Source organism: Procambarus clarkii, chromosome 94 (genome assembly GCF_040958095.1).
Source record: "Procambarus clarkii isolate CNS0578487 chromosome 94, FALCON_Pclarkii_2.0, whole genome shotgun sequence".
Taxonomy (NCBI): domain Eukaryota; kingdom Metazoa; phylum Arthropoda; class Malacostraca; order Decapoda; family Cambaridae; genus Procambarus; species Procambarus clarkii.
Window position 1 is genome coordinate 5,117,048 of NC_091243.1, and position 15,972 is coordinate 5,133,019.

A 15,972-nucleotide genomic window follows, 5' to 3' on the forward strand; every position below is an offset into this window, starting at 1 on the left:
TTGCAATTTTCTAGCATTCCTTAGTACTTCTTCCATCTGTTTGGCACCGTTTAGGGTGATCCTCAAAGGTCGATCTTTCCCTTTTACGTACCTGCCTATTCTCCTGTAGTCGCACACATTTTCTCTGTTTGTAAGACCTTCCACGAGGCCAACAATTTTATCTACTACTTTAGCTTCTTCTACAGCTCTTTCTGACCTAGATGTTATCGCCTTTTCTTTGCAGCCAAAAATGATCAGGGACTTACTCCGATCAACTGTGTTTTGCACCAACTTCGGGTTAGATGCCAATTCTTTCCTCACTTCTAGCCTAATGTTTGTTTTATCTTGGTTGCTGCAGTGTTTGACTTCCTTTACTGCTTCTTCTATTTTTTCCTTCTCCTTGGCCACTTGTGCATAAGTGAGTTGCATATCTTTCTTGCACTGTTCTATTCCCTGTGTAACTTCCTCCATCTGTGCTGACAAAAGCTGTTTCTCCTGTTGAATTTCCTTGCCTAACCTATTGTAGTCATTTATGTTTAAATTTACTTTAACTTCTTCCAAAGCTATTTTTAAGAGTTTATTTTCTTCTTCCATGGCTTTGCAATTTGTTTCCAATTGATTCTTATCCTTGCGCAAGTCTTTCACTAAACCCTCAAGACATAAAACTTTGCTATTCAAATGGTCATTACTTTCTTTCAATTTACTAATTATTTCTACATGAGAGTTCACTATAGTATCTAAATTTACCAACTTGTTATGTAGACTACTAATATCAATGCTTTCTTCATTGAATCCCTCAAAATCAAGCTCTGTTTTGTTTTTCCCCTTGCCAGTGGCCATCTTGAATGTTCTTCTCTGCACTGTAAACACTAGGGCAACTTTTTCTCATCCGATTTTTCACTTCCCTTAGCACTTTCCTGTTATCTCACCTATTTTTCAAGAGCACTATACCTTTATGTTCTCTGGGACACCACTCACTACCATCAACCTGTACTACAATACTTAGGATTGTTGAAATATGCTGGAGCTCCTCTGCTGCAAGTGTTGACCCTAGGGGTGTCACCTTTTGAATTTTGTGTGTATATACACATGTTTGTGTGTATACACCTGTGTATAAACACAATGTGTGTATACACACACATGGGGGGGGGGTAATTATAAACACAACTCAATTGGTGTAAATTTATTATTGACACTTAACATTTTTAACCTATTGGTATTTTTATTTATAAGCTCAATTTTACTCTGGTGGAAAAGGTTATACGTACAAGGATAATGAGTCCCATCTCTTGTCTGAGAAAGGAAGCTCCAAGTTCATTTATTAATAATTTCCTGAAATACACTTCAACTTCAAAATGTTGCCAATAATTTTCTGTTGATATTTATCTCTGTGACAATATAATTGTAAAATGCATTAAGAGTTACCTTTAAGCATGGCTTTGTATTAAATCAAATACTGTACTGCACTCTATGCTGATATCAAACAAAATATAAGTTTAAATGATTAAGACCTTCAAGCTCTATAAAATATCAAATCGAGATATGTACAAACATATGAAAGATTAATATAGCCAGCACACAACTTAATAAATCATTAAATTTAAAGACTCTGTGATCATTAGATCTAACTATACATACACAAAATTTGCAGAATGATATGACACCAGTCTCAATATGGCAATTAATATTTTTGGGGGGGTTCAGAGTAATTTGATTAAATAATAGCCAAGTAATCCGCAGTTGTTAACATTACATATCATTCTTTTAGGACATACACCTTAAAAGAAAAGTCCTCGCATCCGGCGACCCATCGCTAATCTCTCGTGTAAAAGGTTGAATCGGTTGATAAATCTGTTCATAGTATTGCAGCACTTAGTTATTGTTCCAAGGTAAGACATCAGTGCTACATCATTACATTGCTGTAAGGAAAAGATAAGAATTATTATTTGGTCTTCACTAGAGTTGAAATAAAAGCAACATAAAATTTAACCCTAGATTATCAAGTATATTATTTACATAATACTGTACAGTGAAGCATGTTGCTCCTTCATGGTAAGGAACCAACACACACAAATCACTTGCCCTTCTGCTTTCATGTAGTATCCCAATGTACATAAGATATTAGTGGGGTAGTTCTAGACCATAACACTTGTGACAATCTTGCATAGTTCACCACCACTAGTTTCTGCCACTACCTTCCCTATACTGTACAGTACAGCTAAACATTTTCATGCCTTATTTTTCCTCTCTTTACTCTGCTAAATGAGCTGATAAAAATTTACAACTGACTGGTAATCTATTGTAATAAATTTGAACTTGGGAAAATCACTCACATTATAAAATTCTCCTCGAAACTTATCGCTATTTAAGACTGGAAGTCGGTGGGCCAAAGCATTGACCTGCCGAAGGATCTCGTGATTGAACTCCACCTCACCACGTTGGCTGGCACGAACGTATTCTGCAATCAAGCGCACTCGACTAGCCAGCATCTTTATTGCACTATACTGTGCTTGAAGATTTTCTGCAACTGTAACGAAATAAGTGTTGAAACGGGGAGGTAATGGTTAGGAATAGAGAGATTCACTGTTATATTGTACCTCCTTCAAGTGCCACGGATTAATAGTTAAATGTGTTTTAAATCGTAGCTTTCTTGTAGTACTGTACTTACATATTAATCACCTATAGAAAGAATTTCTAAAAAGCTTACATGTAGCCTGTTTTTAAATGTCAGAAATAAATAAACCTTGTTTCTGGCAAAACTTTTTGGATCAGTACAACCTCAGTAAACAAATATGTAGGACAGTTCTGTAATTAGTGTACTATACTGTGTGGCTACTAAGGTGGTTCAAAAGTTTACAACTCTTTCTGATCAAATCTTATTATTGATGGTTAAGCTGTTGGTGCTTATAGCTCAGTCCAAATGTGTCACACTGTATACGTGTATAGTATTTAATCTCACATAACGAGTGAAATTGAGAATGACTTCCTATTGTTGATAAGGCAAGTATAAGGTTTTGATGTTAATATCTGAGTGGAGTGGAAGGGAGGTCTTGGAGGATGATCATGGGGCAGTGTAAGACAGCGTTCATATGCATGGATCTAGTGTCCAACTCGTGAATGTCCATATGGGGGGGACAATGTAAGTAGGAACAAAGGGGCCATTATGGTTTGAGGTTGCACTGTACTTTCCTCTATTTGTCAATATAATTTTATTTTTTATTTATCTTCTACCACAAGAAACTACTTTCATCACTGTACTGTGCAACTTATGATATCAAGAGTAAAGGGTGTGTGCTGCCATACAGTATATATCTTAAGATTCAAAACTCCTGCGGGTACATAGTGCTGTTATCCTTTTCCTCAGGACTACCACAGCATCTAAGACTGACACATGCAGCCGAAGTTCAAAGCACCACGTAATAATGATGAATAAAAAACCTGTGATGATAGTGTTGGATAATTCTGACTGTGATGAACACCGTGTGCAACATTCAGATATTAGTGAATACAATACTAGTCATTATGTTCACAATGTGAAGTAGAGACAACACCCAGCCCGTTTCCTGTGTTATGAAATACCTCATGCTCCTTTACAATATAACCTGGTGGAAATGCACTCACATGCAGGATTTAGTGACAAATGTGATAATTATAGCAGTTCACTGGCTAGTCAGCAATATGTGTAGTATACTGGAATAATTTTCTTATATCTGATGATTCCCGATGTCTGCTCATATTGTGTGGCACCTTGATGTGTTTTTATTTCATCACCACACCCAACAGAATTGTTTATTGGTGCTTAAAAATGTTGACATATATATATATGGTGTGTGTGTAGACAGTGTAATGACAACACAAACACTTTTATTGTTCAAAGAACATACAGTAATACAAGCTTGGCCTCGGGCTGGGCTTGGGAAGTAGAAGAACTCTCAGAACCCCATCAACCAGGTATACATTGTCACTATTTACTGTACAAGATCATATTTTTGAGCATAGTAATATTTCACACATTTAACTATATAAATTCCTCAAACTACATACTATTGATTAATATTACTAAAAATTTTTTTATAAAAAACCATTCAGACATTGAAATATTTATGTAAAAATGTATTTGCTACAAACCGGCCACACGCCAGGGCTGAAGAATACCCAAGCTAGCGACCGCACTCTCAGTGCCTCAATACTGTATTGCCTGACTTCCTCGCTCCATCACGGGGCAAAGTGTATCACATACAACTTTGTTTTTTTATTTTCTTACGACCAGGGAATGCATTTTAACTATTAGAAAGTAAAAAAAAATTGGGAATGATTTATTTTCTACTCGCTGGCAACATGTCATATCAAACTATAGCACAGCAAGTTGATAAATGGACCCAATGGTATGTTGTGTATTCTTTGGATTTTATTTCAAACTTTGGTTATTTAATGCCATCCCCAAGTCTCCAGGATATGTAAAGTAGCATGTAAGAGTAATATGTGTGTGTGTACACATGTGTATGTGTGTATACACATGGCAATAAAGCCAGAAAGTTTCAGTGTAGCAAAATATTGTAAGTATAAATACACACAGGAAACTGAAATTTCTAAAAAGATTCTACACCACTAAAGTTCAAGAAGTTACGCAATTAAATGAAGGCCAACTACATTAACCTATAATAAACGAAATCTTCACAACATTTACCAAGGGAACTCTCCTGGGTGTCGTGTGATGACATCCGGGCAACATGGTCCACACCAATGCGTTCAGCTTCCTCAGTAGCTAATGTATATTGCAGTTCTACCAACAACATAGTAGGAGCTCCATTCACTAAGTCCAGGACACTTTCATATATGCTTACTGGAAGCTATTGTGAAGAAAAATAGAATAATTTGTAAATAATGGCTTTCTATTCTATCAATTTTCAAGAAACCCAAAGTTACATTATAGTAAGTACATGGCTGACTAAAGCTATGCTGATGCACTGTATGTCCAAAAATAATAAATTTACTTAACATTTCCATATACTGTAGTTTAGTTCTCACTTTCTTTGACAAGACTTACAAAATAGATTCTTAAAAAATTGGAAGTTTCTGAATGTCACCCATAACAATATGATTCGGGCCACTTAAGAGTACATTTATAAAAATAAAAATAATTAAAAAAAATTACTAAAAGACTGAATGATAGCAGTAAAACTTGTTTAATTTAAAAAACAAAAAATATTTAACAAATGTAATTTGATATTCAAATTCAATGTAATTGAAATTACTAGTTTGTAAGCAATGGTAAGGTAATTTTCATGAAAGCACTAAGTCATTACAACTACTGTATGGATGAAGATAAGGATTTGAGTGACAGAGGAATGGAATAGTGCCTAATCACTTTGCCAATCCGGGACCGAGGTAATTACACACACACAGATCAGGAAGATCTTGTGTATCGAATTTACTCATTTTCTACGATCGAGCCACAGAGATTTTACAGGAAAGAGATGGTTGGGGTGACTGCATCTATCTGGACCCAAAAAGAGGCTTTCGACAGAGTTCCACATTAGAGGTTGTTCTGGAAACTGGAAAATATTGGAGGGGTGACAGGTAAGCTTCTAACATGGATTAAAAATTTTCTGACTGATAGAAAAATGAGGGCAGTAATCAGAGGCAATGTATCGGACTGAAGAAATGTCACAAGTGGAGTACCACAGGGTTCAGTTCTTGCACCAGTGATGTTCATTGTCTACATAAATGATCTTCCAGATGGAATACAGAATTATATAAACATGTTTGCTGATGATGCTAAGATAATAGGAAGGATAAGAAACTTAGATGATTGTCATGCCCTTCAAGAAGACTTGGACAAAATAAGTATATGGTGCACCACTTGGCAAATGGAATTTAATGTGAATAAATGCCATGTGGAATGTGAAATAGGAGAACAAAGACCTCACACAACCTATAAATTATGTGAGAAATCTTTAAAGAATTCTGATAGAGATCTAGGGGTGGTTCTAGATAGAAAACTGTCACCTGAGAACCACATAAAGAACGTTGTGCAAGGAGCCTATGCTACGCTTTCTAACTTCAGAATTGCTTTTAGATACATGGATGGTGAAATACTAAAGAAATTGTTCATGACTTTTGTTAGGCCAAAGCTAGAATATGCAGCGGTTGTGTGGTGCCCATATCTGAAGGGCAAGAGCTACGAGGAGAGGTTAGAGGCATTAAATATGCCAAAACTAGAAGACAGAAGAAAAAGAGGCGATATGATCACTACGTACAAAATAGTAACAGGAATCGATAAAATTAATAGGGAAGAATTCCCGAGACCCGGAACTTCAAAAACAAGAGGTCATAGATTTAAACTAACTAAACAAAGATGCAGAAGAAATATCAGAAAATTCACTTTTGCAAACAGAGTGGCAGATGGTTGGAGCAAGTTAGGTGAGAAGGTGGTGGAGGCCAAGACCATCAGTAGTTTCAAAGCATTATATGACAAAGAGTGCTGGGAAGATGGGACATCACGAGCGTAGCTCTCATCCTGTAACTACACTTAGGTAATTACACACACACAGTATACTGCACCCTTCCTATAACGGATTTCTCCAAATCAAATTTAACCAAAATGGTATCTCCTTTCCTTCCATCTTCCAAAACTTCCAAGCTGCACCCGTGTGGAATCTTGATATACCCTAAATGTGCCAGATCCTAATCAGAGGTCAGTAGGATTTTTAGCTAAGGTAGCAGTAAGGTAAGGAAAGAGTGTAATGCTCACAAAAGCGCATTCCATATGCAATGAAAGCTTTATTTTAACCTTGAAAAATCGCTGAAATGTATTTATGTGAATATTATTTCCACGTACGGTATTAAAATTTAACTTATTTTAAAAATATGTTAGGTTATGAGATTACAAGTTATACACTATATTATTACAGGTTATACACTATTGTACTCACATCAGTGTGACGTGCCATAGGGTTCAGCTTAAGGAATACAGGGCTATCCAATAGATCACAGATTTGCTTGTGAACCAAGAGGTCAGGAGGCCCAGGAGTGTCACCAGTAGTATACCATCCAAGCAAATCCATATCACTAAATACTTGTTTGTCTATGAGCAAAGAAAACAAGAAATGACAGCTTGTAATAGAAAAGTTCATGTTAAATATTTTTTCAACACAACATTAATGTATATTGCATTATATAGTTCAATTTTGGTTGCTATACTAAAGAATGGACATGAATTCACTTAAATGAGTTCAGAAAAGGATGACAAAGTTAATCCCAGAGATGAAAAAAACCAGCATTGAATGTAATGAAACGCCATTTTTCTGGGCGAGCCCCGGAGGCTCCCTGCAGCTATTGTACACTTCCAACTGTACAACCAAATAATGTGTGATATATTAGACCGGGGCATTAGTCTAAGGAGTTCAACCTACCAGGGACCATATGACAGAACCTGGCCCCCCTTAGAGGGGGTTGCAGGAAGCAATAACCCCCCGTGGTTGGGGGTTTTCCTTATCTGCTGTCGACTGGGGTTAGGCACCCAGAAAGGTAGGCATAACAAAAACAACCAAATGGCACAAAAATTACAATTAAAAACCGAAAAGAGAGGTAGAACTCCCTCCAATCACCAACTTTTCCATATTCTTGTAAAACTCAAAATGAAAATGAACCATAGATTTTTGTTTTAAATATACTCAATGGCTTTCCCAAGATTCCAACTATTTCTCCTAGTGCTGCATTTATCTACAATTCTTAAAAGGATATACAGTACTGTATATATTCATTTTTGTTTACCATAACTTGCCACTAAAGTGATCTGATGGGCCCATACACACAGCATAGTGTTAACATACTAATCAGCTGATGCGACACTGCCCGACTCGTCGTCATCCAACCCAACATAAGGCCTACAATATGACATGCTTCTTGCTACTTTAAGTACAATGTTGCTATTATCATCAGCATTGTGGTCAGTAAATCCAGAATATGAGCCATTTTGCATAGTTTATTTTCTAAACGAGAACGAGGTCATATTCATGATGTACCAAACAATGGCAGTGGTTGATTGCATCATCCAATGATTATCATCAACAGAATTGTGTTCAAGAAAATTCGTAGGAGCTGTGATAAGGGTTTGAACCTATGTGGTGGATGTTCCCCTGCACACGCCCTAGTCAACTAGGCCACAACATGGTGTGGCTTCAGTGGAAGCCTCAGGAAACCCTTGTGAGCTCAGTAGAACTACCAGGTTCCAATCGTTTTGATCATGTCATGGCCTAGTTGACTAGTGCATGTGTATGGGAACACCCACTGAATAGGTTCGAACCCTCACCACGGTTCCTATGGATTTTCTCATTGACTAATCAAATTAGTGTGATTACTCTGTGTATTGTGTTCACTGATATATGAACACTGTACATAGTCTTTGTTACAGTCAAGATGTTCTATAATACCATCATCACAAAATAATAGCAGTTACTGGTACTTATATATATCAATAATTTTTAAGTGATGCTGTGGATACAAGCTGAACACCAATGCTGTTAGCTCAGGTTGCATGTGGCACCCTTGGTTGTTCACTCAGTTCTGACACCTTCACATCCAGGAACAGTTTCCAGGATTTTTTCTTCAAAATGACATTTGTTTATGGGAGGTCTGAGGAAGCCAATATGAGTCCCATGTATCCATGGGAGTTTTAAAATCTTATCATGTACTCTAATACTTCACCTGATGTGCATTATCCTGCCTAATATAAAATGGAATTTAATTTTATGATCATATTAAATGTTATGATTATAAGAGCTGTAAACTTAAAAGTCAATATGATGAGGTGCAAAAATATACTTACACTGCTCTTCCTTAAGTGTATAATATTCACGACTAATGATGATATGTCCACCCAGTTCATCGTAACTCAATTCAAAAGAATTCATAATCTCTATGTGACGACCAGTCTGCTTTCCAATCAGAGCTCCAAGCACTGTAAATAAATATGAATACAAATTTAATCCTTGCACTAACAATTAAAACAATTATTAAGTTCTCATTGCCCAGTAACTCTGTAGGCCTTGGTAATCTGAATTTTGGCAACCCAAACTTTTGAGTACAGTAACCCAATTGAATTTATGTTCAAATAACCGGGTAAATGACAGGAATAACTAGGCTTGAAACACACAATTGTAAAATACATAGTGTAAATTGCCCTCATAGGAGAGAATCTGGAGAATGGCCTACACTTATACTGAACAACGAAAACCGAAACCTGCCAAAGCCGGCGACTCGGAGGTCTGCATTTGCAGATATCAGTAACAGAACTGAAGCAAAAAACTGGTACAGAGGCCAGGAGCTCCTAGTATATATTGTTACCTGTTGGTGGCCAGTCATAACTAGAGATGGGGGAGGGGGGGGAGTGACCTAGTCTGTGTGAATCATTTGTAGAGTTGTTTGGTTGTTTCAGTACTGTACTTTTTGTGAACCTTACAGTTGTCTGCATTGCTTTGCCTATTTTCTGGATGTATTCTCAGTGAGGGTGATCGTAACAGTCCCCCTGCTCCTCTGTGCCTCTGTGAGAGGCCCAGGTTCTGGCTTCGGTTTTCACTAGGCCATACACGACTCCTAAGGCTGATGTGACTCAGTAGGGGAAAAGAGAACTAGCTTTTGGGATAATCCAGAATAGTACTGTATATAATAACTATAAAAAGATGCACAATGTTAAAAAATAGATGACTGGAAGACATTTTGGACTGAACAACACATTAATACATCTGTGGAACAATCAAGTAAAATTAGGTGCATTAGCACATCATTGGAACACAAAATATTCAAAGGTTCTCAATTTCTTCAATTTTTTTTATTTAATGGTAAATAAGAAATAGGTAGAATGGACTGTTGCAATGGAAATTTCTCTCTACTCAGTAAATATAACTACTGTACCTGTATAAATACAATGTAGCTGGTGTACACTGAAGGGGGACCAGTAGCCATGTGTATCTGTCAACTTGTTGAATTATCTGTATTTTATGTTTAATAGTCAACACTAAAAGTACATGCTTCCTCTTATTTTGGGAAAACATTAACACTATTGTTTGCTGACATACTGAAGGAATGTTTTGTCATTTTCTTAATTAACCTTTCGACATGAGGGGGTGCTTGAGTGACAGCTATTACCCAAACACCTCTGGTGGTTAAATGTAGTTATCTTAAATACTGTACTGATTACTTGGTCTCTACAACCACCCTTATCCATGCCACAACTGAGATGGAAATCCAGGCCTTATAGACACCTGGAGCACAGTTGTAACATACTGTAGTTAAAAACACAATACAGTACCACAAATAAATATAAATGTAAATAGTTCTTAAAACTACCATCAAGGGGCTATAATGTTCTCTAGCAATGTATCAATGCAAGATCACAAACCATATGTACAACAGCCCCCACATCAATCTGAATGATCCTAGGTGAAGATTTGTCAATACTGTACAATATGTTGATAAAAAATGAACTTTTGATAACTAATAATATAATAAATTACCAAAAATGTGTGTACCAAAACTGAAACATGTATCATAAATTAAGAAAAATAATAAGATAGTAATGATTCAATTACAATGCAATACTGTAATGTACACTACAGTATACTGTACTGTACCACAACTGACACACAAAAGCTTTGGCTTAGACCAAACTACAGAAGGTAAACTCGCAGACTCATTAATATATCAAATATTGCAGCACTGAGGATGTCCACAACATTAGTCTGGATCAGTAAACATAAATGATCAAATGGTAAGGTGCATGGCTAGATGGACTGTATGCCTGGCCACCAAAAATTACAAGATCATAATAAAGTACACTGTATCAACTTATTTAATTTATATATTGAATAAAATATGGTGTTTGTTTATATTCATTAGTGTAAACAAAAGACGAAATGCAAATGAGAATAGACAAGACATAATTATTCCACATGCAGCAGGAGGGAAATGTGTGATTTTCAGCTGAGAACCCAGGTACAGTATGTCATTTTAAGTACAGTACTGTACTGTGCTATATTTCCAGCAGTACAAATAAATCAAACAAATCAACAAATAACAAATCAATTTAATACACTTCCACAACAACTCAATAAAACATGAAGCTTACCTTGCACTGGCTTGCCTTCCTGAGCTCTCTGACGTGTCCAATGCTCAGAGATATTAAGTATGACCAAGGGATGGAGTGACACAGAAACACTGCCCACTGTGCCTGCTGATGCCATCACAGTATCTCCATCTCCACTAACAACTTCACTGTTACTGCCTCCTGCAACAACTACACCCATAACAAGGCATTACAATCAGAGTTTATAGCCTACTGTACTGTATATTCTACATATTTGCACAATGTCTTCCCAAATTGTGGTAAACAGTAATTTTCTCATCGATCTTCTTCATAGCACATTTAATGCTACCCATTCATATGCTGATAACTCTGCACTCTTCATCATAATTTAATTATACTCCGCCTTTTTGCTGCCCAGTCCTCATATATTTTATCTAGATTTAAAATTTAGTCAAATTAAATATTTAATTCCAATAAAGTACAGTTTTGGTTAATTACATCAAAGCAAGATTCAGCAAATTACTAGTTCTATTTTACAAACTCTTATATCAAATCTCAGTCATTTTTTAATTTTCTAAGCATGTCATGTCTGATTTATCCTGAAAACCTGACATCTAAGTGATTACCAAGAGTGCTTCCTAAAAGTTGAACTAAATCACTGTCTTCCTTGACCCCCTTGATTTCAAATCATTCAAGAACCATCTGAGGAGTTTTATTTTGAGCTCTGACGGATTTTTTCATATCTCAAGGTTAGGCACTGTTGAACGAGTTATTCTGCACTTGCAATAACCTATTCAACAAAAATTCAGTGTTGAATGTAATGAAATACCTCTTTCTAGTGGGCCATTCAATAACTTCTCGACAATACAATCTGGAAATGACCAAGCCTTGGGTAATACACTAGGCTTCTGAAGACCAATGAGAGGGTTTCTCGTAAAAGATCTCGTAAAAACTTGCAAAACACTGAACATGAAAACTTAAAACTGGTTCATTACTTCACATGTCTATTGCTACACTGACTAGTGACCACAATTTCAAGCTTGTCAAGAGGAATTACTTATTTTTCTAGACATGAAAGGAACCAACGAACAATTTAAACTTGGATTAAAGTGAGAAAATTAAGAGAATTAAGGCGAGAAAACTGAAACGAGGATACACTTTTCAGTGTCGCCGCACGCTAGCCCGCACCGAATGGCGCATGACGTCATTTCTGCGGCATGCACGAACGGCGTGCGATAGTGTTAACCTCTATTTTCCCCATACATTCCTAATCTTAGACTAAAGCACACACCAGAAAATGAGGAGATAACGACATTTTGGTTCATCCTGGACTCCTCATTTTCTGGTGTTTAGTCTTCATACCTTAACGCCACGTTATTGTGACTCATCGTCTGCATTCTAATCTTGGCTTTGATATATGAAATTTTTATAATAACAGTCAGAATAATGTAATATAATACTGTATATTAAAATAGTATTTGACTATACCAACCAGATGTTGACTGAGATGGTGGTGGAGGTGGTGGAAGGGGCGAGGTGGGAGCAGCAACACTTATGATGCCACTAGCAGCTTGGCTAGAGCTCTCCACAGCCAGTGACTGAGATGAGGAAGTGGCTTCAGCAGCCACATCTTCGTCCACTTCCATACTTGCCATATCTTTATTGGACATTAAGCTCTGAGGAAATATGGTTATTATAAATAAGTTATCCCAATCACTAAGGATTACTACTGTGAGTTTAGCATAACGATATATCCTAACGGAATTATTCACAGCTCAGTATCACTGAAATCAGCTTATAATTACTAAACAGTATATCAAAGTCTGAAATAATATTTTCAATGTGAACTATACCAATTTTTTTTAATTCATTTACAAAATATCACGATAAAGAAATAGGTGTACAGGTATTGTACCTTAAATGCTTTCTAGAAGGTTGGAAGGTTGTAACAGAACCCATGGGCATCACACCAGGAACAAAAACCTATTTGATATTCCAAGAGCGCGCCTTAACCAAACTGGAAACGCTTTACAAATCAAGGGACCAAGAATGTGGAATGACCTTCCCAATCATGTCAAAGGCTGTACCTCTCTCAACCAGTTTAAGTGAAAAACTAAGTACTACCTAATAAACTCCATGTAACTTACCTTACCCCCTAAATGTCAATCCATGTCTGGCTATTTTCAAACAATACTGTTTGTTGACCAACTTGTATAGTTGCTGATTTCTGCCATGTTCCCCTCCTTCTATTTTTTCCTTTTTTTTTAACACAATTTATACTTTAATCTCAATTAGTATTAAGTTTTAATCCAAGTGTTTTTTTCTCCACACTGTTCAAAACGCAGTGCGTATTAGTGGCTTTAGGTATTGTATGTACATACTCCATCTATAAATCCAACATTAAGTTTGCAACTCATCTATGTATGTACTTTTACTTGAATAAACATTTGATTTGATTTGTGTGAACGTGGGTGATTAAGGAAGGAATTCCTGGCATTTTCCGAGTTACCATATAGGTGATGTTTTCTTTTCTCATTGCCTATTAGTGAGAGAAGAAAACATATACTGTGTGTTGGTGTTTTATTTATGAACATATATGCTCTCTGTTGGTCAGAGAAATCATATACAGTACTGTGTGAAGTAGATGGATATTGGTCATTTAATAAAAGTTTGCCTACAGATCGTAAAAACTAATTTAACATATAGTAATTCATAATTACGGGGATAAATTTATTTTATAGTTAAAATATTATATTATTATTATAGTTAAAGATAAAATTATTTTGTAGATAAAGTTTTGCCAAATATGGTGAGATATGGTAAATTCATGCACAGCTATTTTCCAGCATGTAAGTCATATCGTAATAAGCTTAAACCCATTTTAAAACCTACCTAATCCAATCCAAACCAAACCTACTTAACAGCCAAACCTAACAATTTATATGGAGTTTACAATTAGAAAACGAGCTTTTATTGAAACACCTGTACAGTATTTGACTGTACCCTGTTAGGCTGGAGTAAGCTATGTTAGCGTAGGCTAGGCTAGGCTTGATTAGGCTAGGCTAGTATAGTGTGCTTGGATAGAAAGCTAATCCTGACACATTAGTCAGGATTAATCACATAAAAACAAAACGCCCCAGAATAAACTTTGATGTCACATACCTCACACACAAAATACATAAAACACCATAGTGCATTGTGTATTATTTTCATAATGGAAGGTTATGTGTTTTTAAGAAGCCGTGATAACAGATGATCAAAACTTTTAGCAGTTCTTAAGACCACATTCATCAAGATAGATTTAGGTAGGTTTTAAAACAAAATATAAACGCCTAAGCAAACAGGCGAATGTACAAAGTGGCTGTGTTAAAAGTCCTTGCAGGTCAAAATATTTACAAAGTCATCTCTCAAATTCAGCGTTATCAGCACACTGTTATCTTCAACTAAATCATATTTTAAGAATGTGCAAGGTATATAGTTTAGTGTGAGTGTACAAACGTTACCAACTACAGTAGATAAAATTATAAATATTTATTAAGTTTATGGAATGCATAGAAACTACCAATAAGGAATAAAGTGCTAAATTGTGGCATTTTTTTACCACTTTTGTGCATCAATAAATAAACGAATGGATTTCTAAGGTTATCTAATGCGTAAGTAGTTTAAAAATAGTGGTAAATACCTGGATTTGTTAGGGAATTACTAGAACATTACCAGCTCGTAAACACACACAGCTCGCCACCACATTTCAACAGAAAACGAGAATCAAAACAAAGCTGAATTCGAGGCTTCAGGGGCTCCGAGACCCCGAACTCTGGGTCTCGAGTCGCAGTGAAGCCTCGGGCCGCCGCTCACACTGCTCGAGGTCTCGAACCCCGAGTCTCGAATGTTTTAGAAAACAGACGTGGCGCGGATGAATATTGGATGACAGCTACACGTGTCTCCAACAACACCTTCAAAACCTACTTTGGACGAGTTTTCTTCCTCATATTAATGTTACAAAAATTAAAAGATAGACTTCCTGTTATAACCATAGGAACCTTTTCCTCGCGTCCTATTTTGACTTTATCAGAATTTGTAGTAGAATTGCATCTAGCACTACCATTTATTTTCCAATGAAGGACAAAATACGATATTTGTTGTGGTTATTATAATATTTTTGATGTTGTAAATTGATCTAGAGTTTAAATTTAGGCAGGAAGTTTGGTTTAGAAGGGTGGTATGGAAGGGGAGAGGGACTAGTTTACTATGCGGTGTGGGAGGACGGGGGCGAGGGAGGGCTGCGGACTACCCTGGCAAGTGTCACTCGTGTCGCACCTTCTCTCTTCTCCCTCTACTTCATCTCCCACACCTCCACCCACACACAATGGCTCCCAAGCAGAGAATGAGGATTGCTAACGATAAGGCCGCCAAAAACGTCACCCAGAGAGGGAATGTGCCCAAAACTACGGTAAGATTTAGGCTGTTTACAATTTGTGTGGCTCTTGTGTTTTCGTTAAGTTGACATATTGTGGCTCGTCCTCGCCATAAGACGGTATTTTTGCTAAGGTTATCTAATAGCTACGGTAGCTTACAGTTTATACAACTCCTAAGTTTTGATTTTATTGAAGATAAATGTATAATATTTGTTTGGGGGTGATGTTTATTGTACCTTTAGGGTCTAGGCCACGAGAACAAGTTTTTCATTTTGCTCGCCAGCTGTTCTAGAGGTGTTCCCTCTATAGGTAGCTCTAGGGGTAGCTTGTATACATGTGGGCTATGTATATTTTGTATACTAGTAATATACAGGAGACTGCGTATTGTAATCTCGGTTATCAATAAATTGGTCGTTTAGTCGTGCCAAGCCACAGTTTAACTCTTGGGTTCTGTCGTTCTATGAATTCGGATGCTTTTTTATTGGACCAGAT

At 36.6% G+C, this 15,972-nt stretch overlaps 1 protein-coding gene across 2 annotated transcripts; it reads right to left on the reverse strand.

Annotated features, from left to right (window-relative positions):
* Positions 1-1,147: 1,147 nt before the first annotated feature.
* On the reverse strand, positions 1,148-14,884 carry CSN6 (COP9 signalosome subunit 6). 2 transcript variants are annotated; one of them, XM_045729353.2, is made up of 8 exons: positions 14,748-14,884; positions 12,558-12,741; positions 11,108-11,275; positions 8,810-8,941; positions 6,915-7,066; positions 4,667-4,829; positions 2,313-2,506; positions 1,148-1,898 (listed from the first exon to the last, which is right to left on the reverse strand). In XM_045729353.2, the coding sequence occupies exons 2-8, from the start codon at positions 12,733-12,735 to the stop codon at positions 1,758-1,760; spliced, it is 1,128 nt and encodes a 375-aa protein (XP_045585309.1). In that variant the 5' UTR covers positions 12,736-12,741; positions 14,748-14,884; the 3' UTR covers positions 1,148-1,757. The 2 variants fall into 2 exon arrangements, with proteins under 2 accessions (XP_045585309.1, XP_069176025.1); XM_069319924.1 differs by lacking the exon at positions 14,748-14,884 and adding an exon at positions 14,228-14,293.
* Positions 14,885-15,972: the final 1,088 nt, after the last annotated feature.